This window comes from Varanus komodoensis, unplaced genomic scaffold, assembly GCF_004798865.1.
Source record: "Varanus komodoensis strain SLA01 unplaced genomic scaffold, ASM479886v1 scaffold71, whole genome shotgun sequence".
NCBI classification, from domain to species: Eukaryota; Metazoa; Chordata; class Lepidosauria; order Squamata; family Varanidae; genus Varanus; species Varanus komodoensis.
Window position 1 is genome coordinate 123,040 of NW_025336360.1, and position 21,767 is coordinate 144,806.

Sequence of the window (21,767 nt, forward strand, 5' to 3'; positions counted from 1 at the left end):
GGGTCCCGACTGTCAGGAAGTGCTTCCTGGCATCCAAATGGAACCTTGGCTCCCTGAGCTTTGCTCTGTTGGAGCGCGTCCTGCCTTCCTCTGCAGGGGAGAACAGGCCTCTACCCACCTCCGTGTGACACCCCCTCACATACCTGTATGTCGCCAACAGATCCCCTCTGAGTCTCCTCTTCTCCAGGCTGAAGAGGCCCAGTTCCCTCAGTCTCGCCTCATCCCCCATCCCCTGCAAACTGGCCACCAACCTTGTGGCCCTGCGCTGCACTGACTCCAACCTGGCTACTTCCTTCCTGTAACAAGGGGCCCAAAGTTCTACTCCAGGAAGCCTTCTTTGACTCAGGACACAACAGAATTAGATCAAAGTTATTCCCTTTTATTTACGGTTTGCAAATCCACTGCAGATCCCCATTATCAGGTGGCCTGAGGTTCCACGGTGATTCACATAAAGAGCATGTCCTATTGTCTGTCCTAAACACATCTCTGTCAACTCCACTCAGTGAGTCATGCTTTGGTATTGCGGAAGATGGAGAAAACAGGATTTTTCCAGCCCTGCTCTTCTCTACAGTGTTAATTTTATCACCCTTTCTCCTAGTGTGCCTTTGGACATGTTTTTCTGAAGAAAATCAAAAGGCATTGAATTCATATTATGTCCGAGGAAAGATTCTCGTATCCCTTGATTGTTTGATCTGTCCTTTGCCGAACTGTTGCAGCATCTCTGATATCGATTGTGAGACAGGCAGTCAAAACTGTTGTATTTTTGAGGCACAGTAACATTAGGAAATGTAACAGCACTTTTGCCATCTCATTGGCAGCAGATTTCTTAACATAGGAACAGAGTGAGTCAGAAGGGGTCTCCCGGGCCATCTAGTCTGACCCCTGACTCCAGCCGGCTCGCTCACGACATGCCCACCATGTGCATGTCCAGCCTATCCTTGAACACCTACACCGATGGGGCCTCAACGGCCTCTCGTGGAAGCCCATTCCACACCCTCGGGGTCCCGACTGTCAGGAAGTGCTTCCAGGCAACCAAATGGAACCTCGGTTCCCTGACCTTTGCTCTGTCGGAGCGCGTCCTGCCTTCCTCTGCAGGGGAGAACAGGTCTCTCCCCACCTCCGTGTGACACCCCCTCACAGACATGTATGTCGCCAACAGAGCCCCTCCGAGTCTCCTCCTGGCTGAGAAGGCCCAGTTCCCTCAGTCTCGCCTCATACCATTCCACAAACTGAGCGTTCCTGTAGAGGAAAGCAATAGAGGTGATATAATAAAATATCAAGGTTGCAGGTATAGCTCCTCCTTGTGCCGTTTTGTCCGCACAACAACCTTGTGAGGTGGGTGAAGCTGTAAGAGAGTCCTTAACACACAGTCACCCACTAAGTTTTAGAGCCAAATAGAAACTTGAACCTGGGTCTTGGCAGTTCCAGGATGACACCCAGGTGAAGAGGTTGGGTGGCTGTCGGGATCCTGTCACTTTTCGTAGGTGCGAAAGGACCTGAGCCATCTGGGGAGCAAAAGAAGCCCTCCAGCGAAGTTCCTTGTCGGCTGCCTACCTCCAGCAAATCCAGCGCTGTTCTGAGCCCCCCACCCCTCCACCCCCAAACAGCTTGATTCATTGGATCGCCACATCCCTGGGGCTCTTTATTTTATGGGCCGTGGGACCTTGCCAGCAATTGAATCATGGCTGAACCACACAGAAGAGTTGGAGAAACATCGGCACTGGGATTAGGTTACCCATCCTCCCAGTAAAAACGACTCTATAAACAGTCCATTAAACCCAAGAATCCTGCATTTGGCGCTGGGGTTCTGCCCAAGTATGGAGGTTCGCAGGCTTTGGAGGATGTGGGAGGTGGTGGGAGGGGTTTTTTTAGGTGGGGGCGTCTCTTCACAATGGCATGACTCCTGAAAAAGGGAATCAGGACTTATTTCTGGGTGGTCACTGGTTGTTGGATCTGCTGCCGGCATCTTTCCAAGGGGACAGCCAGGCCCTCGATGGGGTGGAGAGGGCACAGCTTAACGTTCCTGACTGCTTGGATGGAGAATAAGTTTTCCAGTGCCGAGAATGATAGAGCCCCCATGCTCAGTGGCAGTCTATCTTAGGGTGCCAAATGCAGGGGACATGCAGCTGAGGAGAAGAGTTACCTTCACACTCTGCCTCTTACCCTTCATGGGAAAACAGGCTGCTGGACTAGGGAGTTCCTTGGCCTGATCCGGTGAGACTGCGCACAGATCCTGGGTTCCGTTCAGTTCTGTGCAGAAATTCGGGTTGGGAGAATGCCACCATTGTCTGAGCTCCAGGAGTTGCAGGAAGCAGGGCAGGGATAGTCACGGGTTGCTGTTCCCCTCGGCCCCCTCCCCGCTCCCAAACTGGGGAAGCGGCCACGAACAAGGCCTGAATAGCAATTCCAAAGTGAAAGCCACCGCCCCCAATTTGGCTGGCTCGCCAGACTGCCGTTTGTTTGGGTTCTCCTGGGCTTTTATGGCTGGGACAAGAGCCACTGCATGCTAATTTCCCGCAAGGCAGATGTGACTGGGGGGAAACAGGAAGACTCAGGAGCAGGAATCCCCTTCCTGAAGGTGACATGCGATGCGGGAGCGCCGAGCTTTCTTCCTGGAAGGCGGCCGGCCATGGTCCCTTCAGACAGACCCAGCAGCTTTGCCTCATTCTCCAGCGCCTCTGGGGCGACCCATTTTGTCACCAAGCGGGACTTTGGCTGGTGGACGTGGACATCTTCAGCTGTTGGGCCTTCTAGAAATCCAACCAACAAATAACATGCTTTGCTCCCAAGTTTCCCCCCGTCTTTTTATGGTGTACAGCACCCAGGCGTAGCTTTCACACAGTCCCAAGCAAGCAACGCTCTCTGCTCAGCCTGCCAACATGAAAAACCTTAATCGCACGGCAGACATACTTGTGGCATGCCAAAAGAATAAAGGGAATCCTGCATCGGGGAAGCGTGCTTTTGGTGCCCAGAATAGCTCCGTTAAATGTCACCAGACCGAGTTTTCACTGAACTGCCTTTTCCCATGCTTCGGTGCTGTCGTTTCAGGCTACAGGTGGGGCTCACATGAAAGGAAGCTTCCCTCTCCCTGCGCACAGGCACACAAGCACACAAACACGTCCTTGCCTGGCAACCTTCAGCACATCCATGAGACAAGTAAGGCAGAACCCTGAGGTGCTAGGTTGCTTGTGCGGGGGGAATTCCTCCCATGCAGGAGGGATCCCACTGGCTTCCCGGAGGCATCTCATTGGCCACTGAGGGAAGAAGGATGCTTGAAGCTCAAAGAATTCTGATGTACATCAATGCATCCAGAATGTGAAGGGAGATTTTTTTCCCTCTCTCCCTCATAGCACAAGTAAAACTGCTGGGCAGTGAGCTGAGGATGGAGAAAATGAAAATCTCTCTTTATCCAGTACCCAGCAGTGCAAATCTGCTGCCACAGGATGGGTGCCGGGAAGTGCTTTTGACTGTCAAAGGGAGATCGGACCAATCCATAGGGGACAAATTGTCTCTCGATGCCTGTTAGCAAGTCACTGGATACGAACTGCGGGGAACGTGAGAATATGGAGGCCTTCGCAAGTTCATAGAATCATAGAATAGTAGAGTAGGAAGGGGCCACAGAGACCATCGAGTCCAACCCCCTGCTGTTGCAGGACGCCAAGTCACACCATCCCAGTCAGAGGGCTGTCCAGGTTCTCCCTGAATGTCTCTGGTGTGGGAGAGCCCCCCACCTCTCCAGGCAGCTGGTCCCACTGCCATATTGCTCTGATAGTGAGGAAGCTTTTCCTGACGCCCAGCCTGAATCTGGGTTGCTGCAACTTGACTTGATCCTTCTGAGTTGCTCTGCTTCAATTTCTTGGAAGCTGTTCACGGACCTCTAGTCCCGTGAGGGAAGCGGGGGGAGGGGGGGGGGGGCTCTTGCTTTCTTAAAACTCCAGCAACCATAGGATGCATCACTCTGGTGATGCAGAAAGTTTATTTTAATTTAGGTACTTACTTGCTTCTGCATGAAATGCCTGGGCAGGAAAATTCTGCATGGGCATGGAAGCTGGGTGCCACTTGTGCAGTGCGGGGGTCTCAATTCCAGATCTGTGGTCACAGGAACGTGGACCCTGGGCTGCTGCAAAGCTGGCCAGAGCCCGGGTAGCTGATCCCAGGGAGTCCAAAGGATTCCTAGACAGATTGCTCACAATTCCCTGATCTCCAACATTAGTGCCTGCATTCAGAGGATGCAGTGAGCCAGTGTGGTGCAGTGGTGAAGAGCACGGGCCTGGGACTCAGAGGATCCGGGTTCGAGTCCCCACTCGGCCATGGAGCCCACTGGGTGACTTTGGGCCAGTCAGACTCTCGGCCCAGCCTACCTCACAGGGTTGTTGTTGTGGGGCTAAGATGGAGGAGGAGAATGATGCAAGCTGCCTTGAGCCCTTTGTAGGAAAAAGGCAGGAGATAAATCGAAAAATAAACAAACAAAATGCAGCAGGAAGTTTGCCCACCGCCTCCTGGCCCAGGAAGGCCGGTGAAACCAGAGCACTGATCCACGGCAGGGATGGGTGGTGTTAAAGGGCCAGTCCCGGAGCTGCCCCTCATCCAGCCTGAGAAGTCAGGGGATCCTCGAGGCAGGGAAGAAAACGATGCCTGCTTGGAGAAGAGCCAGCCTTGAAATGGGGTGGAGGGCACACCTGCTCCCTCCCAACCAAGCTAGGCAGGGAGCCCACCCTGGCCTCTAGCAAGAGCTCCACGCACCGCATTAGTTCTGGGCAAAGCATTCCATGAGCAGAACATTCAGTGGCCCCATGGGGCAAATTGGGGCTGCAGATGGGCGGGTGTGAGGCCAGTGCCGAGATGGGAGACCCTCCACATGGGGGGCTCCCCTGCAGTTTAAAGAGCTGTCTGCCTGCGTTCTCCATCCCTGACCCTCCTCTTCACACGGGCGCCGGAAACCTGACTCCAAGATGACGCAATGTGGGGAAGCTGCACCCGGGCCAGGCAGCCGCGACATCATCACGCAGCGATACTCCCCATGCTGCTTTTAAAAGGGCTTTTGAGCAGAGCAGCAGCCTCTGCTGCGAGCACGACGGCCTGTGAGCTCGCTCAGTGTTAAGGAGAGGAAAGATGATTTGGGGCAGGCCCTGCAACTGTAAGAGCTGCACGTGCGTGAACATGTGTTGTGACGTTCATTTTTCACCCCTGTTTTGCTCAGGCAGAAGGGGCTGGGAAAAGTGGGAGGTGATTCCTGCACAGCCCGAGTGTACCAGCTAGGGCTAGGAAATAATTTCATTGGGTCCTCATTTTTAAGAGAAGCAGCCTAATAATTTATCATCATCATCATCATCCACACTTCCTGGATGAATCAAGCTGTTATCCTTTGGACGGCACTGCCCTCTGAATTTTGCATTGCCACCCTCCGCTTAGAAGTAATATAGAAATGCCTTGCAGAAGTATTCATTACGCATTTGACTTTTCCACACTTGGTTGTGTTACCACCTGGAATGAAGATGGATTTCATTGGTGCTGTTACCCCCGAATGCATGCAGGACTCTTGACCCTGTGAATGTGCAAAACATTTTTATGTGGCCCCAAAACCGAGTGAACCAAGCCGAGCCCTTCACCCTGCTTTGCTGTGACATAGCTCAGCAAGTTCTGGTGTGACCCACCGCTTCCAGATGTCACATATGGACGCATGCAGCTGCATGAAATCCACTCGGGTGCGATTCCCTTGCCACGAGATCTCAGAGTAAATACATCCATCCCTGGAAGGCCCCAGGGTGTGCCTATCAGAACAAAGAGCATCATGAAGACCAAGGAACTAGCCAAACAGTTCCAGGATCAAATTCTATAGAAACACCTAGCAGGGCTGGGCTATAAAAATATATCCCAAACTATAAACATCCCCTGTAGCACATTTGAATCCATTCTTACAAAGTGGGGAAAAAATAGGGCTTAACCACAGCTCTGCTTCGGGAAGCCATCCACAAAATTCAGTGACTAGGCGAGGAAGGCTTCTCCCCAGAGGGCAAAGGTAAAGGTGAGATGGGAGAAGCCGTTTGTTCGGACAAGTGTTAGCTGGCTCCTTCACAACACTGGGCTGTATGGGATTGCGATGAGAAGAAAGCCAATCGTTGCTGAAACATACCCATATCCAAATCCAGATGGAGTTTGCGAAAAGGTGTGTAAGCAGGGGGCTGAAGAGACCACGACTGACATTTTGGCTTTGATGCAAGATGCCGTGTGGGGTGCAAGGCCAGCTCTGCTCCTTGCACTGAGATGACCATCCCCAAGGGGAAGCGAGGCGGTGTCGGCATCTCATTGTAAGGATGTTTTCCATGGCAGGAATGGGGAAATGGGCAGGATTGAGGACAAGATGGATGAAGCACAGGGGGAAAGACCCAGAGCCCTTTCTAGAGGAAACCATGTTCCCGTTTGCCGGAGAACTGGGACCGGCGTGGAGAGTCATCTTCCAACAGGGCAATGACCCTAAACACAGCGAAGGTAACCCCGGAAGGGTTTAAAAACAAACGAAAAGGGAATATTTCACAATGTCCCACTCAAAGTTCAGGCCACAATCTGACCGAGAATCAGTAGGAAGACTTGAAAGTCGCTAGGTTCAACTAGGATTCCCGTCCAGCCTGAGAGAACTGGAGAACTTACCTGAGAAGACACATACCTGTAATTGCTGTCAAAGGTGCTTGATCAAATTTCAGCTTGGCAGTAAATCCTTTTGCAACCAATGAGTGCAGGTTACTTAACTTTCGTGCCACAATTACACACACACACACACACACACACGCACGCGAGGAGTCTTCAGAAAGTTTCCATACTTGCATATTTTAGAAATATTTTATATATATATATATATATATATATATATATATATATATATATATTTGCTGGTGGCATTAAAAAGTCGGTACAATGCTGGGGAAAAATGTATCACAAAGGAAGGTGGCTGTGTAGAAAAGTGATGTTATTTGTTTTTTAAATTCTTAGTAATAGAGTTTAAAAAGTGTGGAAACTTTGAAGAACCCCCCCCCCCGTGTGTGTGTGTGTGTGTGTGTGTGTGTGTGTGTGGCACATTCACAGTGTTGACATACATCAAATGGTAACCATGTTAACTCAACTATTTTAATTCCAGGTTGTAACTCAGCAAAAGGTGGAAAAGGGCAAATAGTGTTTCAAGGCAATGTATCAGGGAAAGTATTATATAGAAATGTATGTATTAGGAGTAGCTGTGTGGAAAATGCATACACTACAGTGAATTGCAGGCAAATTGCATGCAAATTACATGCGGCTGATGCAGATCTGGGAATGGAAGAGAGCTGTGTGGGAACAGTGGTGGAACTGGCACAGACCAGAAATTGACGGCATCACCTGTCTGGCTAGCAGCCGCCGTTTCCTCCGTCATTCCGCCTGCCCAGAAACTGACTGAATTACCTGCTTGTGGCATAATTCCCATCTGTCAGGCCGCTGAGAAGGGCCAGGAAAAGGTGCTGGCCACCCTAGCTTAGAGGACGGAAATCCATCTGTTCCCTAGACAGCAAGGCAGGGACGCCAGGTGTGCGGCTGAAGAATATTAAGGGCTGTTTCCGACAGCAGTCCGGTGATGGACGGCGGGGGACTAGACAGCTGTCAGATTGGAAGCCGTGAGCATCAGCTCTCCTGTGCAAAGCGACGCTGTGTCACCAGCAAAGAAACCAGGAACTGCTGTGAACTGGCTAGATATTGGAGGAGGGTATAGAAATGAAATCAAGAGTAACAACAGTAATAACCATAATAATAAAGCTTCCCTTTTCCTGAATGTCCGGGGGAAAGATTGCTCTTTCTAAAAAGACACATTCTCCTCTCCTCCTGCAGATCTTTATTTCCCCCAACATAAAGCTCACTAAAGAAGCTATTTGTATATTTCTGCACTGCCCAAAACCTGCATCTTCCCCACTGCCTCACCAGCAGCCGCAGCTAGAGGTGATCAGCTCAGAACAAAGCTCACCTCCAGGCACCAGAAGCAACAAAAGAGGAAATCCCCTTTTGCGGCATTTGGGCTTTAGCAGGTGCTCCTGCTCACATTCTGGCCCACCAGCCTTTCTCCAGAACACTAAAACTTGTTAGCGCCTAGGGCACAGCCATCTCCCCCTCCCGCCAACATTCTGCCTTTCTTTTCGAACACAGAACTTTCTGTGCTAAATTCTCGCCGGACTGGGCTTTCTTACAACCTGACTTTATTTTAGTTTTTAAAATGTACTTCTGTAAACCACAGGGCTTCCTTGAGCATGAGGGATTATCCCGATGTTTCGCAGGGGCCCCATCTTTATGGTTAGAGTTCATTGTCAGAGCGATTGATGCCCCGATTGGGATACGTCCTCACAAACCCCAGGGTCTCCCTCTTTGTCTTGTAACCACCAGATCTGTGCGATGTACCTTTTATTCCATTTTTTCCACCACTGTCTTGGTGCCCCAGTGAAACATCAGCCCAGGGCGTGGACATGGGAGAAGCTAATGAAAAGAGAGGTAGCAGATTACAGAAACAGGCAACGGGGGACTTGCCTTTGATTGAGCTGAGCATGGCCAGGGCAACGTGACTGAAATGGCATTTTGTTGCCTTCTGTAATTCTTAATGTTTTTGCATTTAATAGTTGAGTGAAATCTGGTGCTAGGATTTTGTGCGTATACACGTAAGAGGAGGATGAAGACACAGTGGTTATACCTTGGGGATGAGCAGGGAGTAAATATAATGACAATACCCAGCTTTTCCTCCTCTTTAAGGGATCCAAGGTGTTTTCCAAGGTCCTTCTCCTCTCCATTTCATCCTCACAACAACCCTGCGAGGTAGGTGAGGCTGAGAGGTAGTGATTGGCCCAAAGGTACCCAAAGGGCTTCATGGCTGAGTGGGGACTAGAACCCGGACCTCCTGAGTCCCAGCCCAGCCCTCTTGCCGCTAAGCCAGGCATCAGCTCTCCCATGTGTGGAAAAAAGCCTGCTGGCTTGGCTTGAGTCGACATTACTGGGTGGGATGTGCAAAAGGTTCTGTCCTGCTCCAAGGAAGCTTCCAACATTGATCACGGAATGCATGTGAAGGGCCCCATCATGGGTTACCATCATCCCCAGTTAAGAGGACAATGTAGCGGAAGATGAGAAGGCCTCTCAGCTTGGTGCCCTGGAAAGATTTATCCAGGGAACACAGAGCTAGACAGACCAACAACTTGACTCATTAGGACACAGGTCCTGGTACTCCTGTTTAGCTCAGCCCCTTGCACAGAACCATGAGGACTAACATCTTTAGTCTCAGAGAAGGAACGTGACTTGATGGCAGAGTGCACACTTTGCATGCACAAAGGTCCAAGGTTCTGTCTGAGGCATCTCTGGATAAAAAGATCAGGTACCAGGTGATGGGAAAGATGCTTCTTCACCTGAGAACTGGAGATTGCCAGTTAAGATAGATGCAGCAACAAGCTTGATGGACAAGCCTCCAAGAGCTTGTACAAGGCAGATTTCTGTGCTCCCAAAATTGAGTATTTGGGAACATTTCCCCAAAGCTTTCCTGGTTTGGAAAATGGAAATAGTTCTTAGTTGTAAAGAACTGAGCATCCTGCAGATTCTTCCTTGAACCATGGAAAGAAGTGGGAGTGTTTGTGTTGAGTCCTTCTGGCATTGCTTCTACATATGGTCCAGCCTGCACTGCACCTGTGGAAGCACATCAGCACCTTGGAAAAACAGGCCCTGCTTGGTCAGAGGGAAGCCCGTCCAAACCAGAACCCTTTCCCCTCACACGTGCGCCCATCCTCAGCTGTGGCGTTCTTGCTGCTATAGATCAATACACACACTCCCATCAGGAGCGGAGCCCAGAGCGAGTTCCCTTTCCTTCCCTTGTCACCCCCTTGCCCGTCAAAAGTTGGGAAGACACCCCAACAGAACTAGCACCCATCTTCGGGCTAATGCCAGAGTGTAGAACAGGGAATTATCAGTTCAAGCTGTGGCAACCCAGATTCAGGCTGGACATCAGGAAAAGCTTCCTCATGGCCAGATCAATACACCAGTGGGACCAGCTGCCTGGAGAGGTGGGGGGCTCTCCCACACTGGAGACATTCGAAAGAAACCGGACAGCCATCTGAGTGGGATGGTGCAAACTGGTGTCCTGCAACAGCAGGGGGGTGGACTAGATGGCCTTCATGACCCCTTCCAGCCCTACTATTCTATGATTCTAAGACAGATCTGGAGCACTTGGCAGTCGAAGGCGTGCAGAAAGCCAAGAGCAAATACCTAACTGCAGTGGGAAGGAGCTGTATTGGTTTATTGTCATTCGCTTTTGGCTCCAAACTTTTGTCTGTTGGGAAGAAGGATGTGTCTGCAGCAAAGGAGGCAGACCGATTCTTCTGGCCACCGTGGGATTTCCCACGGAGGGGCAGAGAGAGCAGAAGGCCAACTAATCATCCTACTGTCCGCTGCGGACTTCATGGTCCTGCCTCTGCAGGCGACCTCCAAGAAGAGGGGACGCTTTTCTCAAGTGCAGGCGGACTCGGAGGTTGGCCGTGGGCCAGTCCCGTGGAACGTCTGCCACTTGACCCCAGGCCACATTAGCGAGGGGCGAACCCAGGAGTCCCTGGGGCGGCAGAACCCAGCTCGGAAGGGCCCTCCGTCCTGTGCGGCCCCACTTTGCGCCTTGGCGTGGCCGGCTGCAGCGGGTCGTGTGCCGCGGCGGCTTTGCGGGCGGAGCGACTGCCGTTTGCACTTGAGGGAATCGAGCCCTGAAAAAAGAAGAAGAAGAAAGCGAAGCCTTTAATTATCTGGGCAATTAATTCCACTCAGTATAGTTCATTGCAAGGGGGGAGACCCGATGTCAATAGGGACACCTTATTTAATGAGGTAACGATGCCAAAGGGGAGCCCGCCCCTGCTGAATTCCTCAGCCTGAGACAGGGATGAGGAGAAGTCCCCTGAATGAGGCCGGACGGGGGGCAGAGACATGGGTGGGGGAGCTCAGGCTCTCCGTGAGGCACAATGCTTTCCGAATTCCTCGCCCTCCGCAGCTTCCTCCAGTCCCTCGTCTGGGAATGCTGCCCACAACAACTCAGCCTTGAGATACGTTTTGCAATTTTCCCTCAGGCTGGGCTGGCTGAAGGCTCACAAGTCTCCACCCCACCTCCCCTCTATTCAGCACCCTTGTCTCAGAAAGCCGCGTGTTTATCAGCAAGACGGCTGCCCTGCTCCTTCTGGGGCAGGATTCGGACCTGGCATCTCTTCCAGGCTGGAGCGGGGCCAGCTCTGGCACAAACGTTTAATGAAAAGCCCATCATTGTGGGAAGGACGGGCCCACTTGGCTAACGGGGCCGGGGGGGAAGTGCCGCAGCTCCTGCTGGGAAGCAAGCCAGCCTTACATCTGCCTGTTCCCATCAGCTGCAGATTTATTTTGAATGCCGGCTGCAGCGTGCAGATCTGCAGATAAATACATGGGCAGGAGGGGCCGAGAGGGTGACTCCTGCCCACCTACTGCTTTCAGTCCCCAGACTCTTCACTCTGACTGGAGGATGCTAACGCTGAGAAAAATGGTGACTTTGCATGGCCTGACCATTCCGAAAGTTCACCCCTAACCAATTATCCATGGCCGTTTGGAATCCAAGCTGTGTTAGATGAGATTGGGCATTTTCAGGAAAAATAAAGCAAAAACTTTTACCCCAGTGGGTAGGTTCGCTCCTGTAAGTGAATGGTCTTGTGCTATTTATTTGTTTAAAACATTTATGCATGGTGAGCCATTCTGGGAGCCGTCTACTGCTATTGAATGGTATATAGAAGCAATAAATATATACACCACCTTTATGTATTGGGATTCATGTTGTGTTTGGTGGGTGCATTTGCGCTGGTGATGTGGAAATCAGCTCACATCTGGCTTCGTGTTGCTTCTCCATGTATTTCCACACAAGTTTGTTCCGTTCTGTTTCTGCTTTAATCTGTATTTAAGAACTGTACCAAAACATATATCTGCAGAATGTATAGCCTCTCAAAACATAGCTTTCAAAATTCATTTCCTTTCAACCTATTTTTGAGCTGCTTTGATCATTTGATTGAGCCAACAGCTAATCAGAAGATCCAGGAAGTGCAAAAGCCACTGGTAACGAACAGCACAATCTGATGAATGTTCAGACAGAGAAGAACTACAATTCCCAGCATTCCTCACCCCAAATTCTGACTATCACAGGTCAAGTCAGTCCAAATGGGGATAAGAAGTGTAAATTTCTCAGCCATCCCAAATTTGCATCAGTAACCATGCAAGCCAGCTTTCACACATTCTTGATCTTGCGTATCAGCTCCAGCCAGGAGACAAACATGTCTCTGGCGTAATTGTACCTACCCCGTTCAGGTAGATTCCAAGGTGTTTAATGACCTCCTCTTCCTTTGAGAAAGCAGGTTCAGTATCCCACATAACCCATATCAAACCTTGCAGCTTCAAAACCCGTATGGATTTTGAAGGACGCGCTCCAACGGAGCAAAGCTCAGGGAACCAAGGTTCCATTTAGATGCCAGGAAGCACTTCCTGACCGTTAGGACTTCAAGGGTGTGGAATGGGCATTCGCGAGAGGTCGTGGAGGCCCCATCGGTGCGGGTGTTCAAGGATAGGCTGGACGTGCACATGGTGGGCATGTCATGAGCGAGCCGTCTGGAGCCGGGGGTCAGACTAGATGGCCTGGGAGGACCCTTCTGACCCTCTCTGTTTCTCTGTTCCTATGTTTCTATTTCTGGTGTCATTGCCTGGTGCATGTGTGAAAGGATTTTTGCCTTTTGACTTCAACTGACCTGAAATCCTATTACTGTACTTTGAGGAGTGCCGAGCTGGGCTTTTTTTCCTGAGCTGCAGCAGGCTAGCGAACACTGCACTTGCTTTCTTCCCTTGCTTGGGGCCAGAAGACAAGGAGGAGATTGCTTTGGGCTGGACGAGAAGGTGGTCTCTGACTCTGTATTTTTACTCCTCCTTTCTGTAGAAACCCTGATGGATTCTACCACGGCAACTGCAGAACTTGGATGGACGGTGCACCCACCATCAGGGGTGAGTCAAACAAACTGGGGAAGGGGTGAGCACAGGTGGTAGTGGGGGAGCCCTCCTGGGCCAATAGCTACCCCAAAGCAGGAAGGAAGAACAGAGAAACAGAAGGATGCGAAGTAGTCTCAGGTGGTTCTTTGGTGCTCCGGTCAAGATAGGTTGGGATTTCTTGGTGGAAGAAGTTGAGAGAATTTGAATTCTCACTTTGGTGGGAAGGGGTCACAGCTCCATAACGTGTCACATGCAGAACAGCTTGCAAAAAATTCCACTCCTGGTTCAGATGTCCAGGGATTGAGCTGGGAAGGATCTTGGCCAAAAGCCCTGGAGGCAATCCTTACAGACAGCACTGGGCTAGACAGAACCATGGACTCACTTCGTATGGTGGCTTCCAAGATGGTACCTCAGCAGTCACATATTGTACACCCCTGCCCTTCCTCTGTGATCTTCTGCGTGTCTCTTCCTAGCCTGTAAGCCCTCTGGGGCAGGGAGCTGTTAGCAGAACTCAGGACAGCCCCTGCCAGTTGCAGTAGAGAGGGCTGGACCTGATGGGGCCAGGAGAATCTGGCAGGGGGCACGCTTTGTCTGGAGAAGCTGGGCTCCGTCCTCGCCTCTTTGCTGTATGAGCAAATCTTTCACTGCTTGATTAGGAAGGCTGCTAGTTGCAGCGGCCCGTGCGGGGATGGGGCTTTGGCTTCCAAGGAGGCTGCGTAGCAGAGTGCTAGAACCCGCGATTGGCTTGCAGAAGACCATGGAAGCTTGCAAGATACAGTTGTCCACAGCCCCCGTTCAGTCAGGGAAGGCCGGGCGCACTGCGTCCTTCAGCCCAGTTACTCAGTGAGGTTCCAGAGTCCCAAACCAGGACAGTTTGCATGCAGAGCAGGGGCTCTCGCACTGAGTTATGGATGCTCACTGCGAGCCACCTCCTCCAAGGATCTGGGAAGCTTGACCTTGCCTGCTCTGGTCGAACAGCATTTGCAGGCAGGCAGTCTTCCCCAAACCTGCCGGGAGATGCTGAGGCATGAACTGGGAACCTTCTCCGGGCAAAGGGGGGCTCTGCCATTGAGCCGAGGATGTCCAGGCATGCCTGCACGGACTGGCAGTGGCCCTCCAGGTCACAGAGGAGGGCTTTCCCCACCCTTTCCTGGAGATAGTGCTGGGAATTGAACCCGCATGCAACGCAGGGCTGTACCCTTCTCTGTTGATGGAGAGGGGAGAGAGAGAACACACGAGAGACTATATGAATACATGAATATATTAAGTGAATGTATATAACAAACAAACATGCTTTAGCAAACAACTCCCCCTCCTTCCTGAACCAATTTCAGAGCCCTCTGCTTAAAATGTAGAGGGAGCAAGACACCAAAGCTCACTGCTAATTTGTTCAATGCCATAAACTCATATAATAATTCCAGTAAGACTGACAGCACTAATGAAAGCAATTAGTTGATTAATTAACTTCATGGCAGATTAAAAATATGTGTTTAATGGAGGGGTATGTGTGTTGGAGGGGTATGGAGTGGGTGCTATTGTGCGAAACTCAGAGTCTTTCTTCATTTGGGCATCTTGCAGAAGAGGCTGTTGGGAAAAGACATTCTAATGAACATATGTTGTGATGTGGAATTTAGACAGATGTTTATTTTCTGCAGATAACTTCAAAATATGACTTGAATTCAGATATGCTAAACCCCCACTTACTGATTCCACTGTAGCTTATAGATAGTGGTGCATCCCCCTTCTCCCCCACTCCGTCTCCCAAATGAGCCGTTGGAAGCAGGGAATTTCTTCCCAGCGGTTTGATTTTATTTCTTAAAATATTTCTATCCCTCCTTAAGGCAGCTCACAACATGAAAAACACATAAGTGTGTCTTAAACTGAATCAGAACACATTGTACAGATGAAATGTACCAGCAATGACTCCATCAAAAGACAAGTAGATATATAGAAACACAGAAACAGAGCAAGTCAGAAGGGGTCTCCTGGGCCATCTAGTCTGACCCCCGGCTCCAGCCGGCTCCGCTCACAACATGCCCACCATGTGCATGTCCAGCCTATCCTTGAACACCTGCACCTATGGGGCCTCAACCTCCTCCCGTGGAAGCCCATTCCACACCCTCGGGGTCCTAACTGCCAGGAAGTACTTCCTGGCATCCAAATTGAACCTTGCTTCCCTGAGCTTTGCTCCGTTGGAGCGCATCCTGCCTTCCTCTGCAGGAGAGAACAGGTCTCCACCCACCTCCGTGTGACTCCCCCTCACACACCTGTATGTCGCCAACAGGTCCCCTCTGAGTCTCTTCTTCTCCAGGCTGAAGAGACCCAGTTCCCTCAGTCTCGCCTCAAATGGCTTTCCCTGCAAACCGGCCACCAACCTTGTGGCCCTACGCTGCACTGACTCCAACCTGGCCATATCCCCTTGTGATGGGGACCCAGAACTGGAGAGACCTTTACAAATGTTACAGGGCTTGAACACACTGCGTTGGTCATTAAGGCACAACCTTAGTGACCAATAATCTACCAGGGAAGGGGTGGAGCGAGCTCTGCTGCTTTAGACCTTGGGGCCATTGCTGAAAAGGCCCTGAATAAACCGCGCCCTGCAGTGCACGTAAGAGGCAAGCTTAGCGTGGATTTTGAAAGGGGCAGAGGCTTGCAGGTTGCAGCCAGGTGAGGCTGGAGGAGTCTCAGCCTCTCGCAAAGCAATGGGTCAGTGAGGAAAAAGCTTCTTTGCATGGACTGCTGGGTGGATTTTCAGCCGCTGGCAAGGAAGGGGTTAACGTGAGCGGGGCCCCTTCTCTGGTGCTACGAGTGATGCAGAACACGAGTGACGCTGGCATGCTGCGAAGCGGGGAAGGTGCTTCCGCTTGCCACATTTATGCCTCAAGCTCTGCTCAGAATCACCCAAGAACTGCCCAGAACACACCCGGCCAGCTCCGCTCTTTGCGGGGGGAAAGAACCATCGCAAATTGATACAGAAATGTGGGAGTGTGAACTTGAACTGGAAAAAGGAGAAGGCCGGTCCATCCTAGCCTAGAATGCCTGTACTGATGGTCTAATGGAATTATTAATCGTATCAGTAAATCCAGCTGTTTATGAATAGAGGGTGGCCTTCCAAATTCTGGGGAATTTGAGTTTGCACCCACACCACGGGAGCGGCATGCCTGTAAATCCACCCACAGGTGGGGGTGCCTTCCGCTTGGCTCTGGTCGCATCACCTGGGAGCATCTGTGTAGCAGAGTCCCCTCACAGACCCCAAGGACTTAAGCTCGGACCTACAGATCCGCACGCCTACAAGCCAGGATTGGATTCTTGGCTTGCCCACCCACCAGCTGGCCCTGGCCGGGCCAAGCAGCTTCCGCAGGCTGGGAGGCCACAGTCCTCCTTGGCTTAAGCCCCATGCTGCGAGAGTGTCTTTGGGCAAGCGGCCATTGGCTCAGCCTCACTCTTCCCCCTCTGCAGTATGGGCACAAGCTTACAAGACCAGCTTGCAGGGCCGCTGTAAGGCCTGCAGCCAGAGTGTCCACAGAGCGCTGGGAACATGCCAGACATCTGCTAGGTATTGTTCCTCTCGCGCTGGGAGTCCTGCCGGCAGGCAGTAAATCTCAGCCTTTGGGTCATGTGGGTGGAATTCCTCTGGCAGCAGCAATTACGTGATGTGGCAGGGCGTGAACCGCGATCCATTAGCCAGGGAGGAAGCGGATTGCAACGCGCAGGAAAGACAGCGTGGCGGCTGATGGCAGGAGAGTGTGGCGAGCAGCTCTGAGTGGGGCTTGGGCGGAGGAGGGCAAGGCAGAGCCGTGGAGTCGCTCCCTGGGAGTTCGGAGAAGCCTTTGCAAGAAGGGATGCTTGCCCTAAAGGTGTCACTGAGCTGGGAGCCCATGTGGGTCGGCCTTGGAGTAAGACCAGGCAATGCCGCTTCCATTCGTCGCTCTGGCAGAACTGCACAGAGGGTAGTCTGGTTGCATAGTCCTGCCCAGGTAGACTGCCTCTTCTCATGGGGGTTCCACTGACCCATCTTAGCAAACGCTGCAGCTAGGCTAGTCTGGCATGAATTCATTGGTAAACCAAAGTGCCTGTGGATTGTTATGCCCTTAACTTTTTTAATGAAGCAATTGCTTTTATCTCATGTTGATCCTTTTCTGCCTCAAGCAATTTTGGAGTGGAAAGGCAGAACACCATTTCCCTTCAAATGAATTTGTTTATTCAGGCCCATCACCCTGTTTCCTATGGTGAACTGCTTCTTGGGAGCCTGTGAGCAGGGGCTTGATCGCAACAGCCCTTCCACCACAATGCTGTCGTTACGTTAGAAACCGGTGCTCGGTGGCACACTGCATCTAAACGTGCAGGCTGGACTTCCGAACAGCTGCAGGCCCTGTTGGACCAGAAACAAAAGGGCAGGGGAAAATGCACACCAGAAGCCGATGATAGCATTATTACAAGAACTATTGTGCCGAGTGGGTATGTGGAAGTTTTCCAGAGTACAGGCACAGGAGCTTTCCCCGAGCGGCTTCCACAGCGGTTGGAGCTACGGGCATGACAAGAGAAATGGGACGGAAATGGAAACCAACAGGGGAACAATGTCCCCTGTTTTCGGTTGCAAAGGCTTACGCATCAGAGCTTGCCTTGCCTTCTACACAGGGATGTCTTTGAATAAAGTCCAGAAGCTTCTGTTAGTTCAAAAGGCAGCCACCAGGTTGCTTAGCAAGGTTTTACATGGTACCTGCTTTGTCGCACCTTCTCTTGGTCATCCAGCCCAATTCAGAATCGCTCCTTCTGGCCAAATTTTTCCTCCCTTTCTCATAATAGCGGAAGCTGGAGACATTCAAAGGAGCTTTTAGACCAGACACAAGAGTCAACCTGTAGGAATTTGTGACCACTGCATATGATGGTCACAGCAATGACGGCATTGAAGGGGGATTCGTGGGTGGGGTGGCTCGTGGCCCTATTGGCCATGGGCAGCTTTCAGGAACAGAGACAGTCTGCTCTTGGAGGCCCAGTGACGGGGACCAGCAGAAGGAGATCCAAGCAAGGCTAGATCTAGGACCTCCTGACTGACCACTGAGAAAACAGGTTGGTGGACCAGAGAGCCTTTGTGCCGAGGCTTCTGACATAGAAACACAGAAACAGAAGGGGTCTCCCGGGCCATCTAGTCTGACCCCCGGCTCCAGCCGGCTCCGCTCACGACATGCCCACCATGTGCATGTCCAGCCTATCTTTGAACACCCGCACCGATGGGGCCTCAACGACCTCCCCTGGAAGCCCATTCCATACCTTCGGGGTCCTGACTGTCAGGAAGTGCTTCCTGGCACCCACCCTAAATCTTGGTTCCCTGAGCTTTGCTCCATTGGAGCGCATCCTGCCCTCCTCTGCAGGGGGAAAACATTGTGTTCCTCCATGGCCACGGATCACTCTGCAGCCTCGACCCATGTGAGATGGCGGATGGCCTTCCCCCTCAAGCAGATCCTGTGGGTGAGGAGTGAAAGGATGGCCTTGCTAGCTGGATTTCTTGCGGTTGCAGAAGCTTTCCCCCCCGCAGACGGTGCAGGGTTGGCTGCTGAGACGGGGCGGGATGACGGAACTTTGCTCATTGCAACAGGGGGAAGACGGGCGAGGGAGGCACCGAGCGAAGCTGCCAAGGGCCCGGAGAAAGAGGAGTCCCTTGCCTTGCCTTGCCTTGCCTTGAGCTGGAGGGACGGATGGATCAGCCAGCCTTGAGAGATCAGCCAGCACAAACAGCAGCTCTGGTGGAGGCTCTCCGCCACCCACTCTTTACCGGAGACGCTCCCTATTTTCTGGTAGTTCTCCCTGAGAACAGCCCATCGCTACTTCACCTTTGGTGATTTGGAGCATTTCTTCTTTTAAAAAGGCCAATATCCGTTTCCTTCCTCCTTCCTCGATAACAATCCTTGCAGATAGTAAACCTCACTGACCGGATTGCATCGAGGTTGCTAACTACAACCAGATGCATTGTGAGATGGCTTGTCTGATTAAATATTCATTTTTTTAAGAGGGTTGTTCAGTGAGTTTGCTAAAGCGCCTGCCTCAGCAGCTGGGCCGGGCCAGGCTTCTGCTGCAGTGTAAATGAATTACAGAAGCAGCAAATGGCGAAAAACCTTCAGCAACGCAGAATCGCTCCTTGAGGGCGGCCTGCATGTGAAAACAGAGCAATGTAATTAACACACCTGCGTTGGCCTCTGCAACATTGTTGGGGTTAACCTGCACTCACCTTGCACCTGTTCCCACAGCTGCTTTGTGCCCAGCCAGGGTCCTCTCACCACATCGTAGGAAGCAACATCTGAATGCCGGTCCGCATAACCAGTTGGGAGCTGCTAGGATCTTGTGGGACCGGAGCATTCTAGGTGGACTGGGGGCTAAAACGTAGGGGTCTGTGAAGGCCATCAGTGCAGTGCAGAAGCTCCCAAAGCTTGGAGCATCCCAGAAGCCGGATGGCCACCTTCCCTCGAAGACCTCTTGGGAGGGGGAGCTCACCCATCCCGCTTAGCCCTTAGAATCAGAAGCTTCCTTGAACATTCAACCAAAACTTGCCCTCCGGTTGCTTTAGTCCCTCAGATCAAGGTTTGCCTGCTGGGGCAGCAAAGGCAATGCCTTCTTCTGAATGACAGCCGCCCTCAACTTCTTTGCAAAATGCTTGTGTTTCCCAGGATCTGTGTGAACTGGGCATGGACCAGGGAAAGGAAGCAGAGGATGAGGGAAGCTGAGGCAGAGAACAGGGCTAGAAGCATCCTTAGGAGGGTCCGTGAGGCCGCAGGGAGGAAAGGAGAGGCTGAGAGGGGTCTCAGGGTGGATCTGAGGAGTCGAAGGAGCAAGGTTTCCCTGGGTGGAGGGTGAGCAGCGGCTCCACACACCAGAGCAGTGCATTAGCAGTGGCACCTGCTGTCCCAGGTTGCGCTTCACACTGCTTGCTTGCCAGGCAGGGAATCTCTTCCATGGGGCTGCAGGGTTCCCCGGAACCGCCTGAGGACGTGTTTGCAGCTGTGAGGGTGCCGGTGGGCCACATCAGCTGCATCTAGCCCTGAGGGAGCCTCTTAATAGCTACCCACCTTTGATGCTGAGCAGTCATTCACCAGAGAGGCTGTTGCTCCAGGGGCCGAAGGGTGCAGGGAGACCCAGGCAAATGGGGTGGGATCTTCTGGCCTCTGCCTGACCCAAGGGGCATCGGGCAAAGCAGCTTCTCAGAGAGCCAGACCTGCAAAAGGTGTTCACACCGGCTGAAACACTGTCTTTCCTGAAGTAGCAAACCGGCTGTGGGTGTTTGGATGGGTTCCAGGCAGCTGGGTTGGGGGTGTCGGCGTGCTTGCCTCCGCAAACCCCCAACCCTAGTCCGGAACAGTGCATGACGGGCAGCTTCGGGGCTGCGGATGCAGCACGGTGACTTTCCGTCTGTCCTTTCCGCAGTGGGAAGAAGTGAGCGGCTACGATGAGAACATGAACACGATCAGGACTTACCAGGTATGCAACGTCTTTGAATCCAGCCAGAACAACTGGCTGCGGACCAAGTACATCCGGCGGAGAGGGGCCCACCGGATTCACGTGGAGATGAAATTTTCGGTCAGGGACTGCAGCAGCATCCCCAACGTCCCGGGATCTTGCAAGGAGACCTTCAACCTCTACTACTACGAGTCTGACTATGACACCGCCACCAAAACGTTCCCCACTTGGATGGAGAACCCCTGGGTGAAAGTGGACACCATTGCTGCGGACGAGAGCTTCTCTCAGGTGGACCTCGGCGGCAGGGTGATGAAAATCAACACAGAGGTGCGCAGCTTTGGGCCCGTCTCCAAGAATGGCTTCTACCTGGCCTTCCAGGACTACGGAGGCTGCATGTCCCTGATCGCCGTCCGCGTCTTCTACCGCAAGTGCCCGCGCGTCATCCAGAACGGGGCCATTTTCCAGGAGACGCTCTCTGGAGCTGAGAGCACGTCACTGGTGGCAGCGCGGGGGTCCTGCATCCCCAACGCCGAGGAGGTGGATGTGCCCATTAAATTGTACTGCAATGGGGACGGGGAGTGGCTGGTTCCCATTGGACGCTGCATGTGCAAGCCTGGCTACGAATCGGTGGAGAACGGGACCATCTGCAGAGGTAGGTGGCCTTCCAGAGACACGATTTCCGGCGATTCTGTAGCATTGCCTTCAACCTGGTGGCCTTCAGAAGTTTGAGGTGATGGCTCCCACAATCCACAAGTGCCGGTCATGCTGGGGCTGGTAGCAGTTGAGGCTCGAAGGAGCTGGAGGGCTGCAGGTGGCTCAGCAGCTCTAGTTGGTGCACAGGATGAGGGAAAAAGAAGGGGAGGCGGGTTCATAGCCACTTTCATGTTCTGCAGACTAAGTCATGATGGCGTGTTCGCCACTCCTGAACAGGTGGTCAAGTGCTGATGGATCCTCCTTGTGAACCTCGCTGGGCATGTATCGCAACATCTGGAATGGGCCAGGTGGATGGCTGGGGGGGTTTGCTTAGCCCCCCACAGTCTTCCCACAGGCCATGGGCTCTGGAGGACTCGTCACTTCAGAGGCCATGTGAACCTGGTCTGTACGTACAGCAACTTGGAATTGGCTCAGCGATTACAAATTCACAAAGAAAGCAAAATGAAAGGAAGGTGTTTAGTTCTCTGAAATCGACTCATAATTTCAACTGTACCATATCATGGCTTCCAATTCCCTTCCAACCTTTTATCTGAATCGAACCCATCGGTTGCATACTTGACACTGTATGCGCAAAGCAAAGCAAAAGTTTT

General features: G+C 52.1%; 1 protein-coding gene across 1 annotated transcript in view; it reads left to right on the plus strand.

Annotated features, from left to right (window-relative positions):
* EPHB2 (EPH receptor B2) overlaps positions 1-21,767 on the plus strand; it is a 109,193-nt gene that overhangs the window by 9,599 nt on the left and 77,827 nt on the right. Inside the window, exons 2-3 of the mRNA XM_044452361.1 lie at positions 12,965-13,029; positions 20,431-21,115. Coding sequence (XP_044308296.1) covers positions 12,973-13,029; positions 20,431-21,115 — 742 coding nt within the window. The 5' untranslated portion in view covers positions 12,965-12,972. The remainder of the gene's footprint in view (positions 1-12,964; positions 13,030-20,430; positions 21,116-21,767) is intronic.